Source organism: Larus michahellis, chromosome 8 (genome assembly GCF_964199755.1).
Source record: "Larus michahellis chromosome 8, bLarMic1.1, whole genome shotgun sequence".
Classification (NCBI taxonomy): domain Eukaryota; kingdom Metazoa; phylum Chordata; class Aves; order Charadriiformes; family Laridae; genus Larus; species Larus michahellis.
In genome coordinates this window covers 41,643,004-41,666,592 of record NC_133903.1, presented here as the reverse complement: position 1 = coordinate 41,666,592, position 23,589 = coordinate 41,643,004, and the positions used below count along the sequence as shown (strand labels likewise).

General features: G+C 37.6%; 1 protein-coding gene across 8 annotated transcripts in view; it reads right to left on the bottom strand.

Moving 5' to 3' along the window:
* The window catches only part of TTLL7 (tubulin tyrosine ligase like 7), a 74,353-nt gene that overhangs the window by 48,184 nt on the left and 2,580 nt on the right, over positions 1-23,589 (bottom strand). For 4 of the 8 annotated variants that reach the window (XM_074596816.1, XM_074596808.1, XM_074596815.1 and 1 more), the window contains 4 exons: positions 5,409-5,584; positions 5,126-5,254; positions 4,085-4,206; positions 3,322-3,389 (listed from right to left, as the gene is read on the bottom strand). In XM_074596816.1, coding sequence (XP_074452917.1) covers positions 3,322-3,389; positions 4,085-4,206; positions 5,126-5,254; positions 5,409-5,433 — 344 coding nt within the window. In that variant the 5' untranslated portion in view covers positions 5,434-5,584. Of the gene's footprint in view, positions 1-3,321; positions 3,390-4,084; positions 4,207-5,125; positions 5,255-5,408; positions 5,585-11,009; positions 11,266-18,063; positions 18,267-23,589 lie in introns of those variants that run through there. The other 4 variants (XM_074596814.1, XM_074596811.1, XM_074596812.1 and 1 more) reach the window with 4 other exon arrangements.

The window sequence follows — 23,589 nt, the reverse complement described above, 5'->3', positions numbered from 1 at the left end:
CACTCTGCAGAAACCACAATAGCTATAGTAGTCTTGAAGTACTGCATGAGGTTCAGTGCTTCCGCAGCTTCATTGCAGCTATTATTTTTACAAATCTGGTTTGATGAAAGCCACCAAATATTCATAATCAGTCTTAAAAAACATAAATAGATATTATAATTCGTAATTCATGCAAATTTTTAAACAGCATTCCATCCACTATATATTTACAAATGTTATTACCTCGCTAACTGAATAGCATATCTAGGCAGAAATTATATCATTTTTAGGCAAAAAGCAATTTCTGTGTTATTTTCCATCCCTCTCCAAATGATTTACCATATGCATCCTGAAGTGCTACATGATAGAGACTTGCTATTTAACTTACTCACAGTTTCAATACACATACTCCCTACTCAATGAATGGTATTCTAGATATATAAATATTACTTTGTGATGCCAAGTACATCAGTTCTACATGCCTTTCTCTATCTTATGCATAACTGGGTAGACTACAAACACTTAATAATATGAAGCAGAATACTTAAGCAGTGTTTACAAGTTCTAGTGCTCACGAAAACTTTCAACAAAAGAATTCAGCTCTGTTCTTTCCCTGCTTGGCCCTATTCAGAAATAGCTTAGGATCACCATCAAGTAGCTTGCAGAATCAAGGCCTATTCCATTACAATAGCCCTGTTTTCCAGCACATCTGCTATCCACTACTGTGGGTAACCACTTTTTCACTGTGCTGTTCTATCCTTTAGCCTTTGCAGTCCTTACCAGGAGATCTGAGAATTAAACAGCAAATTATTGCTCTTCTGAGTGCTATTTTAGCTAAACAGATGTGGTCAGACTGTGCTCTTGTTTTTCAGAGTGCTTTCTGTGCCAAAGAATAAAAGGTGTTGAAGAAAACGTAGGTTACTAAAGACATGACTTCTCAGTCTAATAATGCAGGTTCCACTGCCTAGGTTTCAAGATCCTCTGACTTTTCAAGTATGAAAGGAGGTTAGGGGGTACGTATAGATGAGAACAATTCTTGGTCCATGATCAGTTCACAAACCTTTTAACATAAACAACAATGGTGCAGCAAGAAATACCATCTCACACATGGGTACGTTCCCCTTCCCATTCATTCCGTACACCTTCTCTCCCACTTATTGTATTCATTCTGTAACCACACTTACCCTTAACATGAGGAGGTCTCATCTAAGAGACCATTTACAGAAATTAAGATCTAGTTGGCCCTGCAATGGCACGTCTTTTTTTTTTTTTTTGTCTCTTTTTGTCTCTTTTCTGTGTTCTGATTATTCCCCTTGAAAATGATACTTGTGTCTCCTTTTGTTCTCAATTACATTCCTGCTTCTATCTCTTCATTTACTCTGTGTCCCTAGACTTTCTGTGCTGGGTTGTCTTCTTTCATATCATATGACGCTCCATTCCACCCTTCTGCATGTGAAAACCACATTGTCCTGTGATCCAGAGTGCCTGGATATTGCTGTAAGAGGAATTCCTGAAGTGCAATTCCTCCTGAAGAGCATTTGCCTCTCAGAGTCCAAAGATTTTTTTTGCGCTTCATTACCAACAGCTTGCATAAAAAGGAAGGGCAAGATCAGCACAACAACAAAGGTGGAAGTAAAAGAAAAAGAAGAGTCTCTTCTCCACCAATTCTCAGCAGTTGTTTCATGAACTCTCAATGGTATAAAACCCACAGCTATTCTGTACGAGTCAGTACCACGAATAGAAAAGGCTGCATGCAGCAAAAAACCAAGAGAATAGAATTAGTGTTTCTGCACTATCTTGTTCAAATAACTTTTAAGACGAAGAACAGCAGCTGTATGGAACAAAATCCTCCACTCTACAGACAAGAGCCTGCCCAACCATGTATCCCAAATGACTTGTGATTTCACATACATATGTCTATTTCACAAGCAGTCTCAACACATATAATTTTTATTTTTATAAATTATGAACACTAAGTATTGAATTGTGAGGCTGTGAAAAACAGGCTGATTAAAACCCTGCTATATCTAGTGATATTAAGTGACGTCGCAACATAGATATGTCTGACCCAGAGTTACTGTATCAGAGAAATTATTCCCATCTTATCTATAGGATGTGAAATCTCTGCATCAAGTACCTTTAAACTGTTTCAAACTCAGAATTCAATAGCTTGAGAGAGATATAATCAGACTGTATTTGAAAACAATGTGTGCCTTTTGTCCATTTTGCACGTTTATTTAAAAAAATCACAGAACTGTCGCAATACACAGGGATACCACTCCCTACCACGCTGACCAATGTTGTTCCACTGTTTCCAGGACCTCTCCAAATAGCTGTTTGCTTCCATGTGCTATCTCTATGATTTTACTTAGAGTTTAAATCTGGAAGGGGCAGTGGAAAGCGCGTGAGTAGCACGCACTGACAAAAGGGAGTTCTGGCCCCACGCGTAGGACATGGAGACACCATAGCAATGCACGTAATATTTGCATCATAATAGTTACAATACATTCTACATGCTATGTGCTGCAGGTACAACACAGAAAAAGAAATGGAGAAAGAGAGAGAGAGAGAGAGAGAGAGGAGATATCACATTAATCACATTAATATATGAAAACAAATTCTGTTCTGGTAACAGGAAATGCAGTGTAGGTAATGTTGGGGGCCAAAAGATTAACTCTATTAAACATTGCTCTTTAAACTAATTGAGATCAGAAGAATCAAAATATTCACACACATTTATCCCTAAACTTTTCCTTATTGCCAGACTGTTGAATCATTATTTAGTATTGTCTTCTTACAGGTCTTACTCACAGATTCTCAGCTAGGATAACTCCTCAGAACCCAGTTATTCCACTAGAGTGAGGAGAATTTATAATTAGACAAACGAGCCTCTCTGACATTTCTTAGATAAACAGTAAAATGCTTCCCATTTTTTAAGGTTGATATACACAAAAACATAGTCATTAATTATTTTAAACAAATAATATCCATCCACGTACTAGTTATTTTTTCTGTTCTACCATTACAGGATATAATGCCTGGGTGTATTATGTATTAAGTGTATTACACAATAATTTAAGGCTCTCCTACATTCTACAATGCGTATACAGAGAACTGAATACACATCATATTCCACTGGAGTCAACTGGAGAGATACAGTGGCCCACTCCACTGCTACACATCCAGGACCAAAGCCAAAGTTATTAAGAAACTTTGGAAATTATTCTTGGTCCTCTCATAGCCTCTTAGTAAAATTAAACAAACGTTACAAGCAATAATTCAATGTTGTACTGCATTAAATACTATGGCTGAAAAACTTCTTAATAGTAAAAGAAAGATTACTTAGTCATGTTTCTCGCCAGAAAATCCTTTCTGCAGATCTCTCCCATTCCTGGAAAATGGTTGATTCTCTAAGGAAGAAGAAAAAAAGAAAGTCAGTTGGTACTTTTTAGTTTTACTGGCATACCTAATATAATCATTTAGTATGTTCGAATGCATAATCAGGCAAACATAATTAGTGTAACATATAAATGATTTAAGATAATATCTTACATTATACTATGTATTCTTAGCAATACTAAAGATGCTGTAAGTTGTATTCTCCTCCACCAACATGAGTATGCCCACTGATTCCATTTCAGACATGAAAGGAGACTATCACACTCGTACTCACAAAGCTATCTAGGAACAAAGAATGCTATCACAAAGTAATGGTAAAGAAAGGAATTATTTATTCACAGAAACTGTGGAGAGCTCTGCTTGTTAACTTAGTGCTTAAAAGCTTATGAGCAACTGATAAATGATGTTCTGCATCTTCTTTCAAACTCTGATCATTCACAACACCCAAACTGGCAGACAAAAGCATGAAAGAACAGCCCCAAATATTTAAACACCACATTCCAAGTGGTATGAACAAATAGCTCTGGAAAAGAGTAGGATTTTAAAACATGTAGTGGTATAGCCTTAGCACAGTCTGGTTGGTGGTGGTGTTTTGTGGGTATTTTCTCCCCATACAAATGTAACTGACCACAAGTGACACATTACTGACCATTTCAGAGTGAGGCAGTTTACTGAAACCGGTGAGAAATCTTAACTACCACTCTACCTGATAGTTCCGAAGTTCAGCGATCTTTTCTTGTTGCACAGCAGAATCACTCCATATAAGATTAGCTGTTTCATCTTCATCACGTGTTTTCACAAATCCCATTTCTTGTATTACTACGCGTACTACGGAGAAATCACATACTTAGGGAATATTTTGCATCTCTAAAATAGATTAATTTTCAAAATTTAAAAAATCAATTAAGATTTTAAACACTTCCAATATTCAACCCTTGGTCCGAGAACTATGTTAGCATGCAAGCTACTCTTTATCTTGCAATATTTCCATCAGTCTATTGCTAACCTGTCATTACAACATTACAGCACCTTGTACTGAGGCTTGAATGAGAGCACAACCACTGACGGGAACTGTCACAGCTTTAAGGCATTCCACAATCATCTAGTAAAAGTCTACTTGCATGGCTTTTAAGACTTAATCTTGGCTATCACATACGTTAATTTTAAAACAGTGATGACTATAAGTGTCACTGCAGACAGGGGACAAGAATGCCTCTTTAGTCAAGGTACAGTACTTACAAAAGCAAATGCATACATTATTTTAATATAAAAAAAAAGAGAAAGATTAGGTGGCAGGCATAACTCAGATTCTAGAAGAAAAGATTTTTCTGAAGTAGTCCCAAGCATCAAAATAAAAAACATTAGCAGATCTTATTGAGAAACCTCTGCATAATAATTAGAGTATTTAACATGAAATTTACACTGTTCATTTTTCAAGGCTTTAAGTAAACTTCCAAACACGTACGTAATTCATAATTAGAGGGGTTTTCCACAGCCTTCTAGGTAACTTATGTTTTTGCATTTCAAGGCCCTTCCCTGAGTAACAAATGGGGAGCAACAGATGCACAGTGTTCAAAGCTATCAACTCAGTATTACAAAAAAAAGAACAAAGATTTCTTACAAAGGAAAATCCTTTGGAAACGTCTCACTGTCAGACTGATGCAAAGTCCATTAATTCACCCCATTAGTTAGTAATTCCCTCACATCAGTAGCTATTAGGATGAAAACAAAATACGTAGCTTCCTACCAATTTCATATTTCGTGCCAGCGACATTTGCAGTGATGACTCCATTCTTCTTCTTTCTGACTTTTCTTTTAATTGTGCTTTGATAGGGTAGTTCCGAACTCAAAGTCAGAGGAGCAGTTCCATGGTTATCTTTGAAAACCAATGTTGTAACTATCAACATCTTTATCTCTCAAATAATATATACAAATAAACTAAAAATACAAACGTTTCCTTTGCTGCAACTTAGAGGTACAAGCATACTGAATAATTAATAGGCTATATTAAAAATCCAAGACTAGCATACCTCCCTCATTAGGCAAGGATGGCATTATAACCTAGGATAGTGCAGAAGCAGAGCCCAAATTCCGTTCCAAGTTCTCAGAAAACGATGGAGCTGTCAAAGCCAAATTATTTAAAGCTCCAGTCATACCATTTCAGTCTCTGGTTGTAGCAAATATTAGTTCTGGAATGGATAAATATCTGTGTTAAAAAAAAATATATGAGAGACTTTGTTATAGAGAAATCCTGAAAAAACATAAACAGCAGAAAACTAAATACTGAAATGCTTTTAATAACAAGTCAAAAGCAACACTTAATTTAAAAGATTGATCAAGTTATTGTAAATATAAAACTTTGTTCATTACAATTCAATTGTTTTGTTTCTGGCAAGAATCATTTTGCAGAATTGATTTTCAAAATGAGATTATATTAACTCATTTTCTTATTTTCATTTGTGTATGGGAGATTTTGGGCATGAAAATAGGTAACACTGAATTCAACCAATACTGCAAACTTTTTATCTCCACAAAGCTCACTGAATTTATAGCAATTTTAAACCATATTTTAATTAAAAATTTAAAATCAAACACACTGTATGAGATGTTTTCAGGTACCAAATGGGAAATAACTGAAATCATCTTAATAATCCTTTTCCCACTTTTTCATTTTTCAACATTTTTAAAGCAATTGTCCAATAATCACTTTGTAACACATGGCTGCAGTTTCATGACCACTTCATGACACAGCAGACATCACTTGAAAGACACTTTGGGTTGGCCAGTATCTAAATTGTCAGTTTGTAAAATTAATCAACTGTTTTTCATGTCTACACTGATGCAAAATTTCAGGTTTTTTCCTCTATGAATACACAAACACATATGAAAATCCGACATATTAAAAAGCTTTTCAAGTGCAGCTTAAGCACATAAGAACAATGGGCTAAATATTAGGAAAGAACCTCAGGAATAGAATGCCTCTAAACACACTGCTACGTGACTTCAGGTGTGCAGCACTGTTATAACGAAGTCTGCAAGAAAACAAATGCTGTTTTGGCAGGTTGTCTCAAACAAATCTATGAGTTTTCAAAACATATACAATATAAATCACTGGTTTTTAAATGCTTTCATTTCTTTTCTGTAATTATGTGTGTGGCAAAAGTTCCTTACACTAGTTTTAGGTTAGTTTACATTGACACTTGTGATTGCAAAACTTATTTTAAATAGCTTTATCTAGAGCATGATGAATTTCTTCTGCTGTCAATAGCAGAAATTTACAGTAAAGTCAAATTCAGACATGACTTCTGATGTGAAACATATTTGGTAGTAAGATTGGACAAAATGTGTATTAGCAAAATTACCAAAATATTACTGACAAATCCTCATTTTTTATTTGTGTGTGTGTGTGCGTGTGCGCACGCACACGTCAGAGAAAGAAAGAGAGAGATACAATTATATTCTGGCCAAGTCACCCTCTAGGTAAGAAAATATAAAAGCAGATACCTTAAATTGCAAGATCTTATTTCCTTTAAAGACAGAAATTTACCCTTAACAGTCCATTAACACAAAAGGATAAAAAGAAAATATTATGGTTCCTTTATGACTGTTGCCAACATACTAGGGGCCAAATCCTGCTTGGTAATGATACAACCAAATCTCCCTCATGACCATTTACTGGAGTGCCACAAATTAACACTAAAACATGATCCTGTGTACTTAGCCAGAAAGCAGGAGATGTTTTATACACAATGTTCGACAGCACAGTAGTAAAACCCAGCCATACCTACTTGCAACATACTTTGCTGAACCAGAACTCACTAAGAAAATCAGAAAATCCCCCCCAAATTGACCTAAAACTGGCAGGTCATTTTACAGTTTTAATGTTTTGGATGCCATCATCTGAGAAAGTGGCCTGAAAGTCCTCTTGTCCGCTGGCCTACTAAAATTAGACACAGAGATGGGAAAGCAAAGCATTCATCCTCCTTAAAACCACTGTGAAGGAAAAGCAGTGCTGGGCACAATGACTCACTGAATATTGCATGTTATCTGTTTCTCAAGCTAAGAATACCACCAGAGTACACAACATGTTTAATTCCTGGGAATAATACTGAAGTACGTCCGTTAGCCAATTAAGGACTTCTATGCATGTACACGAATGCCTAGCAGTTGTTCCTCTACCACACTGACTAAAAACTTTTAACAAATTTGGAAGAATGTCAAGACGACTAATATTTCCCTGTGAGAAACACCAGCCCTTACTAATACAGCATGATTTACAGGCTATGATATGGTAATGAAAAAAAAAAAGCTGCTCATAGAGCTTTCGTTCAGCTTATAATCACAGAAAAATATCTGCCCAAAGTTACTAAAACACATTGTATTCCGAAGGTGGACGATAAAGCTCCAAACTGTGTCGGAGACAACAACAACTGCCACGTTGAACTACTGTTTGTCTTGTTATAGAAACTATTCTACTCTTTCGAGAAGAATACTCTTTTGAGTTTAAATAGAAAGCACCAACACTCAAGGCCCATGACTTTCAAGCAGTCAACTTCTTAGCGCACATACTCGAGTTTATGGCAAAGATTTATGGTCACCTTTAGAATATTCTACGGACAATTAGTAGTTTGGCCATATGGAAAACAAAGGAATTAGACTGACGAACCCTCGCAAAAATTTCTGCTAACTGATCACTGAAATAACTCTTTTCTTGACAAGATTATGAATGACATAATTTTTATCATCACAGCTGAAGCATGTACTCGTCTAATGATGTCAAATCTTGTTACAAAGACACATGCAGTCTATTTGTCAAATCCTGATTTAAACTGAATTCTTCAAAGACAGAAGGGATCATTACCGTACTCTGTATTTAAACTTATTCTAGGATTTTGACTTTTCACAAGCAGTGTCCATATCCTATGCCAATAAAGTTAAACTGTAATCCACCTTAAGCTTGTATATAATAACTCAAAATTGTCTCACAATTGCTCCACTTCTCTTAAGTCGCCGTTCTCCAAACAACCATTTCACTGAATACCAAAACACCAGCAGTCCAAAATTAGAAGTAGTTTTCCAAAATATTTTACATTTACATTACAAGATGCAATCCTTTCCTTTGCTCCTACCGGAACCCACCTCCTTTCCAAAGGGCAAATATGGGTCCAATGAAATTGGACAGTCTCAGCTTTTCTTCCCACCACGTCAAGTGACAGATGAGAGGTACAGCATCTCATCTCAGGGAATACGTTATCCAGAACACTAGCTGGAATTGTACAATAAGCCATGGGAGCAGCAGACTTGCTCCTGCTTAGGCCTCCATGCTTTGTAGGTCCCCAGTGCGGCACCACGAGAAGTTCCAATTCTGCAGCAAGAAAACCAAGACCAGGCTACTGAGGAAGTTGTAGTCCTCCAAACTAAACTGCAGCTGTTCCTCGGACTACACTTTAGATGAGCAGTTCTCTCACTGGGGGAATGGGTCACTTGGGAGAGACAGGAATACATCTCCGAGAGCAATAAACGAAGGGCTGTTGCTGCAGGGAGGGAGCTGGAAGGAGAGAGGCACACACTGACAGAGCACCGAGATGCAACACTGCAATGCCACGGGCCCTGGCAGCCACACGCCGTTCCTCTTTTTGACTTCTATACAGCAGAAATCACCCCTGAGTCACTTCATTCTCTGACCCAGGTCCTCCCCAGGCACCTTTTTCTAGCTCACATCTCTTGATTTGTTATTATTGCCCAGCCCTACCCCCAGTCAGAGCACGGTTGTCTCAGGCCTGCTGAAGGAAAAAGACCAGCTGCGCAGACCACTCTGTGGGCAGCCTCTGCCGCCCCGACGGAATGGCCAGGTACAGGGCGAAGCTTATTGCAGGGCCCACCGGATCATGCAACAGGAACAGGAGCAGCATGGTCAGGTTATGAATACATCAAATTGCGAGTCAGTTCTGACAACTGTGACAAGCTCTTACTTCTAAAATAAGCATAACCTATAACCTGTGTTCAGCTACAACAATATAGAGACATTATCTCTCTAGTAGCCTACCTGAAAGACCTGTTTCCAACAGATTGCTTTTAATAACATGGAAGAAAGTATTTTATTTCCAAACTGGGACTGACAGAGCTTGCTTAATCTTGGCAAGTCACCTATCAGGAATCTTTCAATTCACGCTCAGACAGAAAAGGATCACAGTTCCTGCTGTCCGTGCTGTATATACCATTTCCCTCCTGAAATCACGATAAATAGAAACTAGTGGAGGTTTGCTGTGCACCCATACTCATTCAAGGGTGGCTGAACAAAAATGGTTAACCTATAAATAGAGAAAGACTTGTGAAGAAGAAATGAATGCACCTTCATCAGGTTAGCACATTCTTATACAAACAAGCACTTTGAATAAAAGTGTTCTACAGGGAAATAAAAAGATGAGGTGTTATCTTTAGTGTTGCCTGGCAAAGGTGTGAGAGAGCCAGCAAGAGAGATACACTGCACACAATCCTGCCCTAGAAAGAGACAGAAGGGGGGGGGGGAAACCCACAAGGAGCTTTTTTTCCTCCACGGACAGCAGAGGCATGGTACTCTTGCCAGAGAGCAAAGTGTTGCACACAGACAGAAACCAATGCAGATGCTTGAGTCCATCTAAGGGAACAGTCTGAGCAAGGTATGAGGGTACCTGGGCTGAAGAGCAGAGGATAGTGGGAAGAAGTGCTTTCACAGTTAATGGAGTGATCCATGTTTCCTTAATTACAAGTTGTAATATGTTATAGAAAAGAAAAAAGTATTTTTTGCTGTTACACAAATTAAGTGTATCATAAGTTAGTAAACTGCCTGAAAAATATTCTTCTAGATTATATAGAAGTATTTTTAAACAAATCCCTCTCATTTCCTAAGTTACTTGCTCCTTACTGCTCACAAGTGACCTCTGCCTTTCATGATCTTTTACTTTATGTAATGATGCAGGATGGAGCTGAAAAGGTTATTTTTAATCTCTAAGTAGGAGCTACATACCACCAGACCCTTCCCCCCCTGCCCCCTCAAAGAGTAAGCATCCTAGAAAAAGGTTGAATTAATCCAATCAAAATAGAGAAGGGAGAGTCCAATCAAACTTAAAGTGGTGCACCTTGAGAATCTGTTCCGAAGAATACTCAAATCAATGAGATTCTTATAGCTAACTTGGATCATATCAGTAACTATGAAACCGCTACTGTATACCCTAGTAAAAAGGGACTAGCTTGCATATGCACATTTAAAATAGATTTAATCTAACAGATTTAAGCATTAGGAATGGTAGGATCATCTGCTATCAAAATACTCCATGTTCTAAAGGAGAGGCAACGCTGTATCACTCAATACAGTTTTTAATGTGAAACTCCTCCTTCCTTCTAGCTATTGTGACACTACTGGCGACCAGTTTGAAAAGCTCCACGGACTATGCATGTGCTCAGCAGTACATACATGAACTGAAAATGTGACTTCAGATCTTAAGCCATGCCACATACGACGAGACCTCTCAAAGACAACTAACATTTTTTAAGTGTCTTCCTATTTATCTAGGTGAAATGCATCAAAAACTAAATTGTCCGTTTTATTTTCATTTCCTGCATTCTTTGTGTAGAGACAAGTAATCACTCACCAACAGTGGAATATTTTAGAGTAGATTTTAAAACTAGCAGACTGCTCTCCTCTGAGCCCATTAATGCAATTTACTCAGTGCTGTCAGAAGTGTCTGGAAATGCACAGCAGCCGGGAAGAAATCCTCAAAGCTCCTGACATAAGGAGCTTTCGCCCTGAAATGGAGACACGCTGAAGATCTAGTTACAGAACTTGGCGGATGACCACAGGGATGGAACGACAACATCACAGCACCGCAATCCCTGCTCCCCGGTTGGCTGGAAAATTAAAATAACAAAAATTTCGCAGAAACATGAAAAAGAAAGAAGTGAAAATAGTCTTCAGAGCATTGACCTAGCAAACATCTGAGTTCTGGGGTTTTTTTCAATCTGACATAAATAATTAAGCTTTTTGCTCCCTTAGATCTCAGAGTGTGAAAGTCTGGATACACCGTAGTGAGGGGCTCTGCTCTTTATCACAGTTATACAAAACTACAATCTACTGTTGATCTGGAATTAAGCTATAAAATGCAGATTCAAAATGAGATTAAGACATTAGCAGAAATTATAATAAATAAAAATGCCTTCTTCACTACCACCCTCAAATAGCAAGGTAATAATAATTTGCAGTAATTAAACGCAGAATTAAAAGCATCATACCCTTTCACGATTTTTTTTAACGTTTGTCTTGACAAAACCTATGGTGAAGTGTTCCTGCTACAACCAAGCAGTTTTATTGTAACATGCTAAAAAAACAATTTGGTGGCAAGTTCTCACTCCTACAGAGAAATTTTAGATGCAAAAAGCAATCCTCACTTTGAGGCTCAATGTGTTAAAGTGACAAGCTTGTTTTTAAAAGGCTATCTCTGCTGGCTTAAAAATGCATATACATTAAGGCTTGGTTCAAAATACTCTGAAGTCAAAGGAAACCTATTAATTTCAACAGCCTTTGCTCTCACCATCAAACAAGACGAGATGTTTATTCAGCAGCTCGTTCTGATAAAGTGAACGTACAGAGTTCTCGGGTGTTTGATTTGCTAAACGGACAGCTACACGCTACACAAGAATACAAACAGCATGATTTACACCACTTAAAACTTTTTTGAATCATGCAGTTCTGTACAACAATTCTCTGAAGTAGTTTATCCAAATGGCCAGCATTTCTAAAACTTCCAAAATATCTCTGAAAAGGACCAAACCAAGCTATGGTATCAGCACTCCACCTTTGAATTCATAAGTTACAGTTGCTTTTGTGTGAGTTTAACTTTACAACCGCCATTTACCGTTCAAGACCCCAATCAGTAAAGGCCCCAGAATCATTCTTAGCCTTCTGCACCACAGCTTATATAATAAACAGCATCTTACAACACCTATTTAGTAATACTGAAAGCATAACCTATCCTGACCCTCCCAAGTCTACCTTCAAAACACAACGCAAAACAGAGTTTGTGTCACAGTTGTGAACCTTATCTTTTGCTGGAGAACATAAAAGGTCTGTTATCTTAAATGGTTGGAGTCAGGTCAGAAGACAACCCTTCAATGCCAGCTCCAAGGCTCAGCCACGCACGTCAGCACAGAGGCTCGGCAACTTTGCAGTCTCAGTTCATGGGAGATTTTCTTTTGTTTTTTCCTGACTTTGTACTTCACAGCTTTGGGTTGGGTTTTTTTCATTATCATAAACGGCCAATGAAATGGCAAGTATATATCCCAGACTCAGAAAATGGGAAATTTATTAGAAGCTGTTAAGACGGTGGAAGCATCACAATGTAAGTGTTTCACAGGAATTAATCACTTCACACTCACAATTTAGAGATCAGGAGCGGGCACAGAATTGGCAATTTTTTTTCTTTTCATTGCATCTTGAAGCAATATTGCTTCTTTTGGCGCTCTCATTCATTCATTTCACAAAAGGAACCTTAACATCCTTGGCCAAATTCAAATCAATTTCAAAGCTTTCAAAGCTGAAGATTGATTTTCTCTTTAAAAACGACCTCCAAAGTGTCTTTCATAGCAGAGCACACAATGTGAATATCTGTTGGCTCATTCTCACCCTTCAAAAGCCCTTTTTAATGTGATAACATATTTCAGACTGTTAGCAAAATGAGTGGTATAGAGTTTCACATTTATGTTCTCAATATTGAAAAGAGGGTCATAAAGAAAGCAAGACAGAATTAGAAGACTACAATAAAAAGGACAACGCATGAACCTTTCTCTTGTTCAGTAAAACAAAGGAAATATATTAATTGTCAAGGCAAGTTAAAAGAACCTGTAAGACTTAGAAAACAATAACATAATAAAATGCAGGGAACTTTAATAAACATCATTTAGCATTCATAATGGCAAGGGAAAATATTGGCAAAATATCGCAGGCAAAATGAAGCACAACCATGTTTTTACACAGTAAAATCTTAATTTCAGAAAATTTATATCTGCATCACTCACTGCTAAAAAAATATCAGCTCTAACATTATACTCTGTCAGCAAAAAGCATAGACAACATATAGGTCTTGTACTACTGTTCGCCACTTTGTAAGTGTTGATAACACCATAAATCTGTCAGCAGGACAGCATTTCACTAACTCTAGAACAGACAGTATTCCTAGCCCCTGATCACAATGAGTTCCACTGAACAGTGCTGAATGGAAACCCATCTCTATTTAGTGTAACTACCTACCTCAGCAACACCAGCAACCATTCCACCTTCACTTAAAATAGCGTTGGAGTGATCTAAGCATTTTCAGCCTAGAAACGTACCCTATGTAGAGTGCACTGGCCATACCTACTCTGCACACGACAGCTGAGCGGCACGATACCTACCGCCCAGAGGAGGGATGGACCCCTGTCACCTCAACTGAAGTATTCCCTTTAAAACAAATAGCTGAAGGACCCTTGTTTGCTTTGTCTTGGGGACCAGGAGTGCAGGAAGCTGCGCTGACTATCAGACTGCCGCACACTAAGGGCCAATGTTCTTTGTGGTGAGACAACCATGGCCACTAATACGAGAAACAGAGATGATAATGTGCAATAATGATTATGTGTAATAGCGATACTGAAGTCTGACATTAACCGTGTGGTTTTGGTAGGGGAAAGGGTAAAACAAGAGAGAGTTAGGAGAGGAACTGAGTTGTAGCACCTGTGGGAAGATCTCTGCTCTGCTTTAGACTTTGCAGTGCACCATCCATGCTTTTCCTTACAGCATGCCAACATACACCAACACGTATCACAGGATGTTTTAAATTGTGTTCACCATACACTAATCACTGCTGGAATTAAATTATTCCTTTCTTTTTCTGTCATTCACTTCTCAAAAGATTTATTTCTCTAGCAAGAGCTAGAGATCTTAGGGATCTACAAAACAGGAAAATTTAACATTTTGCATGTATAAGCATAGTTGTCTTAGTATAACAGAAAAAGCAGTAATCCTTTAATGAAGCTGATGTATTTGCAATGATTCCTTTTATTATAAATAGCCCCTGAGGGGAGATTTACTAAGGATCCTGGGGAAGATTTACTAAGGATCCTGGGGAAGAAACAAAAAAAAAAAAAAAAAAAAAAAAAAAAAAAAAAAAAAAAAAGGATATATTTAAAAGTTTCCCCCTCACACATCAGATTCTCCCTCCCTTCTTCAAGTTGGTGGCATTGGCTTGGTGTGAAAACAGCCTCAAGTTCAGGGATACGGGTACACAAATATGGTTACAATTATTTCTACAGACTCAGTGTGTTGCAAGAGCCACACCTTAGCCCTGCATGAAGTCTGCCCCATTACATCTCCTATTCGACAGGCCTACACTTCATGGACCTATTTCAGCATTGCTAAACGTGGACTGCAGTCATCGCACATAGCCTACAACAACTCTGATTGAGGATTACATCATCCTAATTCACATGCTGCCACGTAACGGTGTTTTCTAGTTTAGCAACAAGGATGACATTCCCACAGCAGCCTGAGCTATAAATTGGCACACATTAGCATGCCGTTTCAGCACCTGATGTGAAAACGTTAAACAAAAATCAGGCGTTGAATAAGCTACCAAGGGCACTGACAAGAAACATCTATTCAAAGTCTTCTTGACCATGAAAGTACAAGAAAGTTGCTCATACGTGATCACCGGATTGCTTATCATATTATACTGACACTTCCAACCAATTTGCTCAGCTCCACTGGGAATACCTGTATGCTTGTATGAGAGTTGGTAGACCTCTAATATTTTAATGACTGTGCCATATACTTCTACTCCGTAAAGAATAAATGACAGTCAGAAATACTCACAGTTGGCCTACAGTATCACTAAGACTACTGTGACCAACGCTCCATGCTAGTAATATTTTACAAACAGCTGATAAAGCCAGACAGAAACTCCAGCAGCTACAAAATATTTCAGCAAAAACATGCTTTCCTCCCTACAGCTTCTTATTTGGGGCTCAATGGGGTACCACTGATTTGAAAATATTTTTGCAAATGAAAACAGGAGTAAATCAGCAGTTTCAAAAGGATGCAAGTCCTCAGAAGCTTCTCTAACTGGAAATGACCCAATTTAGAAAAATTCCGTTAAAAGGCTGGATTGGCTCCAAATGCCCTGTGTCACGCTATTTTTACCCATTGTAGGGGATCTAAATAGAGTCACTACCCTCATCAGTAATGAGATGAGACTCCAGTAACTTCCTATAGGAATATTTTGTGTATATACCGCTTACCCGTAGAGAAATACAGCATGTAGTCAGAAAGTCTAGAAAAATAACATGCCTTAAATATTGACACTGAATTGAATACTTTGAATACGCAAAACAAGAAAGAAAAATGAAGAGCATCAGACGTTATACACACTACCTTTAATTTTTGCTTAAAAGAACAAAGCATGAGAATAGCCTACCAGAAAGTAATTTTCTGGGATATGGTTGAACTCATAGGATCAGAATAATGCACCTTCTGAATGAGAAGTACAGCATTATTGATGCAACCCTTTCATATTGAACAGTTTATTTACTGAGTAATCATACATTGCCTCTGAGATACAGAGACCATGCTGACAATGGCATCATAGCTTTTAATGCAGTTTAAAATAACTCCAAAATCTGAGGAGATAACTGCCCTAAGCATGCCTACTTGCCTTCATGACTTTAATCACAGCAGCAGCACAGTTCCAAGTTTGGAACAATAACACAGTTAGCCCTGTCCTCATCCATCTTGGTCAGCTCCCAGAAAGCAACACTTGAAAGCAATTGGCTGTGGAGTGTGTCTTTGGTGTTTGGTTGTGGTTTTGTTTTTGTTTTTTTTTTTTAAAAAAAAAAACCCTCATTGTGTGCTGGTTAAGAGCTACGCTTGAGAAGTGTACTGAAATAAAAGTCCTCAGGCAGAGGCTAGAGCAGTGGGATATTCAATTCATTTAGCAGGGCTCAATTTGATTTTTCATTGCTTTAATCTTACATTGCTTTAATCTTTTTAAAGGCGCGTTCTTAATGCAGCAGAAAGGCATGAACTTATACAGTCAAATACATGCTGGCTGCAAAGTTAACTGGTTTTCAAATATTGAAAAGAAACATACATTCATTTTTTGTTATGTTATAGCAACACGCACCACCACCACCCAAAATAAAACATGACTGAGAACTGATCCACGCACTTCTTTTTTTAATCATCATATTATCTTAGGCTGAAAATTACAGTGTTTATTGTTTGGTGCTTCTGACTCCCTCAGACGTATCACATCATTCATATTACAGAAGAATTTTTTTGTAGCCAGGGAGTATTATATTTACGTGATGACCACAGATAAGGAAAAAAGAAATGCACCAAACTGAGCCAAATGCATTTATAAATGCAAAGGTATGGAAAAGTTACAACACATCTATTAACAAGAAGAATAAATCTTTCGTAAATGTTTAATGCAAAGTGTTAGTAGAAGTGAGGAAAAAGGAGAAGACCATTGATAATCCAAGCAGAAAGAAATAGAGAATAAGCCGGGATTCATAGTTGGTTATTGATCCAGGACTCTGATATTATTTCACAAATACGAAACTACTTGCCAATTTTCATGCTCCTTTGACTGCTCAAAGGAAGAAAGCTTTTCTCCAGGAATTTCCCAGTTCCATTATTTGGAAGAAATGTACACAAAGTACAAAATTTGTCTCAAGACTATAGTGTAAATGAGATCAAGCCATATGTAGCACGATCTTTTCCACAGCCCAATGATGTAAATACAGACATTTCTACTGACTTTTGTGGACTTTGTAACATAGTGTTTCAGTTCCAGAACAGCCCTGCTGGTGGTACAATTCAGGAATATCGTTAAGACACAGACTCATTTGGTAACAAGACCAACCTATGTCTCATCCATGTCAAAACTACAGTCTATTTAAATCAAATCTTCATCACAGTACAGATCACTGCTAAAAATAACTGTGTTGCCTCTGAATTTCTCTCTTTCTTGACAAAGATTATAAGCTTCAGGTAGCACTTTCAGAACTGCTTGGTTGTCTAGATGCAGCACGTCCTATTTCATAGCTCATGTAGGATGCACAGGGACAAAATCAGGGGTTACTATGCAGGCGTTATATAGATATATCACCACAGAAAAAGCTTCATGCTGTTCTCCAGAAGCATATTTTGTCTAGCTAATGAATCAAGATTTACTCTGTTCAGAAGATGCTCCTGAATCCAGTTCTCTATTATAAGGAAAGATAAACTGGAAGTTCAAGGATGGATGAGAAAGAACATAAAAATGGAGAAAAGGAACAAGGAGCCTGGAAAAACAACACATTCCAAAATATACGTGGTGGACAGAATGCATAAGCATTCAAACTAAAGGTATTGTATTTCAATTAACACAGTCTGCAATAGAGAGCAATAGGGAAAAAAACACCAAAAACAACTTAGCAGCAGCATGTAGCAGGATGAGATGATATACCAAATTCTTCTGCATACAAATTACTGACAAGAGTGCAAAATGTTTATTTATTATGGATTTAACTGACAACATTACATACTGCAGAATAAACAGTCATACTAGGACCTCCCACAGATATGGAAACGGATTTAAAATAATTCTGCAGCAGAAGTAGCAAAATGAAATCACTTACCGTTGGTGTTGCATTGCTGAAACTATCTGAAGAGTCAGCCCTCAGGAAACAGATTTTTCTATCCATAATTGACAACCGATACAGCTTCAGGCAGCGCTGGTACACCAGGGAAAGACATGGTGCAGCACTAGCTCCTTCCCATTTAGCCTGTCCCTGGCACTTTTTAGATTTCTTTCTTAACCCTTTCTAGGTATTTTCTCCCTCTGTTTTGGGTGAAAAGAGAAAGGCACGATACATGTTGTAAGAAAAGAATGCATTATTTCCCACTTTACTTAGAGAGTGACAAGAGCCGTGGGAAGAGAGTCAGTAGGATTTAGTCATAACAATAAGTTAAAGAGAAGTAAAATCTAAAAGCAGAAAATGACTCAGTGACTGGGAAGGAGTTATACCAGAGACATGAGGTACTGCAACCAGAACAATGACTTCTCCAAATGTAAAATTAAGAGGTCAAGACCACAATAGCATAAAATAGTAGCAGAGAAGTAAGCTAAAGAAGATTTATAGTTCATAAATTGCTACAAGAAAAACGGTTATGATTCTCTTCCAGCCTTGGACCAATGAGATCTGGGTTTTGAAATCAAACTTATTTGGTTTCACTGAGGCCAGGATTACAATCTCATAGAGCAATTTTTAAAGCAAATGAAATCTGAAGTGATGGAAAGAGAAATATTACTTCCTTTCCTAGGATAACTCTTTCTGTAGTATTCTGAAACCATCCACATTTCTTAAATTTGGTTGTTTTCTTTTACAATGTCGATTTATATCAATGAGATATTGTTTTCTGACATCATTTCACAAGATGATTTTTCTTTGTCATATTATTTTTCTTTTTCATTAAGAAAAGATTGGTCTGATCTGACAGCTCAGTACATGTTAATAAGGGTGGACTGTGGACCAAGGAGGCCATCTCATAATAAAAGGTTTGGAAAGTTCTTTTGTTCTGCCCACGGGGGGGGGGGGGGGGGGGAAGAAAAGAAAAAAAACACCACCAAAACCTGGAGAAAACTCTGGAAAAATCAACTGCACTCCATTCTCTTGTGTGAGTTTTACAGCATTCAGGCCCAACTGCACTGCTACTGTCACACCTGTAGTACAAAGTATTGCGGAGAGACAGATTCTAGTGAGGTGGAGAAGGACATATTCACATAAAGTGGCTGTAGTCCTACTAGCTGTACTGCCATCCTTCAGGAATCACACACAGGCAGAACGAAGCTGGAAGCCAAATGTGCAAAGGCTACAATATACATAAAAGACATTTCCTCTTACTTCCTCCCCCCTTAGTTTACGAATTGCAAGAGTAGATGTTCTCTCTGAACCACAGAGAATGTCTCTCTTGCTTGCCCACTCGAGTGAAATAGAAAATAAAACAAATGCGTATATTTGTGCATAAGTGCAAAGAAATAAGGCTCTGAAAACTCAGTAGCTCTGCCACAGTTTGTTGCCATTTTCCCCAGCTTACAAGAAAGTTCTCCCTTTCACCCAAATCAGTATGGAATAACACTACAATGAAATCCCACAGGTGACACTGCAATCACATTTATTCCTCAAATATGAAGACACAACAGTGGATTCATCTGTATAAACGTAGACCCCCTACAATGTAGATTTTAATCTGGTTTCTCTGGAATGCCTTCACTGACAGCCTACGTATAGTCAGTGTAGGCAGCTGCAGGTATCTGCATTGTAGATGTATAAACATTGGTGACATGATTCCTATACAAGTTGCTCAGCATGAAAGTCTCACTCTACTTAAAATAAACAACAAACGAACAAACAAACAAAAAAGAACCCACCAAAGATTAAGACCTCTAGCCTAGCCATAATTGGACAGATACATCTTTCAGAACTGAAAGAGAGATGAATTCAAGGACTTTGAAACAGTGGGAAATGATGGGAAGAAACTCAGTGCAACCAAGATGCAATGTCCCATGGAAGCACAGAACTGGCAGTGAAATCGGGACATCTCTCCTGAAGTCTCTTCCCACAGGCAACTTTTCCCCGTGGCTCCTCATACTGTCTTGGTTCCAGTTTTCCTACATCCAGCTGTTGCACAGAGTGAGCCTCAACTGGACCATTGATCTGTTATCCTCAAACAGCTGGAACAGCATTACGCATGCATGTCCCATGACTGACTGAGAGGTATTCTTTATCAATGAAACTAAATGGTGGGCTGACTGTTTGCATCAGATATTCCCAAACATCTACTCACAAAAATACATCTTCTTTTTAATTTTAGTTTTTTATAAATTTTATTTAATTTTCTCAGAAAATATCAAAGATTTGCTTCCTATACATGTTTGTATTCCTGAGTGTTGCTTTAGGCAGAAAGGCCACAATGCCCTTTTCATTTTCTCTTTATAACTAGATGCAATAGAAGAAAGTAATATATAGGCTTTTTTAAGCAACTGCTTGGGGTCATTAACTAACTGCATCATTTCTCAACTGGTGTCCAAAATTTCAAATCTAACTCTGTATTTTTCCTTTACTTTTCTTCTATTTCTTCACTTGTGGATGCTGCTCTGGGTCAATATCCTACAAGATTCCCAACTCTACTGAAGACCTTGTAACAATTCACAACAGCACTGATCCCTGCCTCATCATGCAGTGACACTTTCTTTTACTTACTGAATATACCATTCTCCATCCTCAGAAACATTCTTGTCAGAAAATGCTTCCATTTTTAAAATGGTACAAAATGTAACAAAGACATGTTCTCACATCACTCTTGTTCATTTTTAAGCAAAAAATCTTTCATTCAAATTAATGCCTAATTGTTAATGCTCACTAGTAATTTATAGTCTTTCAAAGACTTCAGGTTGACATAAAGATAAAAAGTTAGGATAATATTATATCCCTCTAAAAAGCCACATGAAATAAAATGGAATAAAACAGGGTGGTTTTTTCCTTGGTGAATAAATTGCACATCTTTCAGATCTCTTTCATCAATAATTCATATAAAGTGTTTTAGCACATTTCTTCCACCCCCCACCCCACCAAGATAAGCTTGAAAGAATAAAACAACGTAACAAATTCGCAGAAATTTCATGTTCGATGAACACTAAACACACGACAACCACCCACAAAAGCAAAGAAAATGCAGAGTTCCATCACATAGCTCTATTCTACATTTTTCAAGAAAAGTCCATTTTTGATCAAGCAAATAAGAGCAATTTCCCCATCAAATCTCACAATCTTCTGCCCTGTCAGTCCACTCTTTTTTGTGTTCATGAACAGTATCTAGATCTTTGCCTCTTCACCTGCATGAAATCAGTATTAAGCATCTGATTTCATTTTCTCATGCTATACCCCAATGCTTCCACTGCACCCTATAGGGATATTACTGTGCTGGTTTTCAAGCGCTAAAAATAAAACAAACACATGTCAACCCAAGGACAAAGTTGGAAGGAAACATACTTTAATGTAACCAAAGAAGAATATATTTAGCATTTTGCTACTAAGCAAGGATGAAAATAAACTTGTCAACACATCGCTGTGTCTAACTGCGAAGCCCACGCCCCACTCAATTCTTTCTGCAGCGTTTGTTATATATGAAAAGTGGATCCAGGCTTGCTTTCTTAAGAGAGTGACTCTTAGTACTCTGCTACGACTGCTGGCCAGAAGAGACTTCTGAACTGCAGCATAAAGCACTTCCATCCTTCTAGGCAGCCAGGTTTTCTATCAATTAACAGTAATATGGCCACCTAAGGTGCATTTCAACAGTGGTACCTATTAGACTTCAGTCTGGAATCCTTCCAAAACCAAATACAAGCGTAAGAGGGAATTGGCATGCCACTTACTCCACACAAAGGAAAGTGAAAAGTGAGTCCTAAACCATAACGTTGTCTTCTTTTGTATTTCTTTCATTACTACTATTGTTAATTTGGGCTCTCCATAAAGCAGAACTGTTTCTGTGTCCCCAGAGATGAACACTCATCAAAAAAAATGTGATTATATTCTTCAATATTGCCTTTGAAGCAAAGACATTTTTCAAATGATCACCTCTATTTTTAACATTCTAAACTATTTGCACTTATATTTTTAACATTAGGAAAAGAAATATTACAACTATATACATTGGTCTTTATTTTGGAGATCCTGTATTCCAATTAAAACTGATACTGAAGGCAAGAACCATTATCCCTGCTTTATTTAGTCCTTCAAAACACAAAACCAAAAATTTATTCTGTTATGGTAAAGCTTGATTCCTGGTGGATGAAATTCAAGACAAGTGCAAAAATGTCGACAAATGTATATAAATTAACATGGTAGTATTTTAAAACTATTTTGTACAGCTACAAGAACATTTAAGAGAGAAGGCAGGGAAGAACATTGGGAACAAGCAAAAAGCTAAGACTTTAACCCCTACAGAACCTGTAGGTTCCTGCATCCACCACCATGAAGAAGAGTATCCAGTAGACCGAGGCACAATGGAACCTCATGGTCTGAAAAAGCTTCTGGCTCCAAAAGGGGTGCTATTGTGGAACAGGAAGACTTGCTCTAATACCCAACAGATTGAAAGATTGACTACTTCAGTATATCACATTTTTTCTCCCATATTCTCAATTACAGATTATTCTCTTACCCATCAGTGTAGCAGACATCTACGAATTCCATTCTAAATTTAAAATACATTAGTATTTTAAATATTAATGTTAAAAAGTCTTATTGGTTCCAGTAAACTTTAAAGGAGGCTCATAATGTCTGCGCAAAAGGAGTTGCAAAGTACCATTCTGGCAGGGGTTTAGGTAAGCATTAATGGAGCTCTAAAGAGCTTCCTCATGCTTAATAAGGGCCACTTGAATCCTACTGCCGGAAGTCAAATGGCCCCAATTAACTTCTAGATGCGTAGAAAATAAAACTGAATCTGGGGCTAAATATTCTAAAATTCACAGGGAAAACCAAAATCCAGCTAATATGCCCCAATATGTATGCTGTGGTACTTGCAGGAAATTTTCTTAACTTTGACAGTTTGTACGCATATTTCCAAATAAAATGAACGCCCACTATCTTCATACAGACTCTAACCTTCTTTTAGGAAAATACAACTATTCCCTCCCCCCTCAGATCATTATAAAGTCACTGTGTCAACTCTGGATGATGGAAATACCCCATCAAAAAGGTAAAAAGACTGAGAAGCATTTGTGTTTTTCTTCCAGGACTGATACAGAATCTAGCGATACAATTCAAGGTCTTCATAATTTAGGATTGGCCCAAAAGTCACAACACTTCGAGGCAGTAATAACACTCAGAATTTTCTGAAGGTTTACAGAAACTTACAGATACGAGAAATAAGCATTGTTGATTTCAATAACCTGTCTTTACACTGATAAAATTATAGCACAAAACCAAAAAACATTAGTGACGCACACATCAAAATCTTGTCTTGCAACATGTTATGCTAATTTTTCAAGACAAGACAGAAGCTTTATAAAAGCAGATGCAAGGTAGCTTGGGAAATGTTATCAATTTCTCTATTTCAGACGTTAAGATTTCATTTCGGTTTTCTTGGTTTTCTAAGGATTTCCA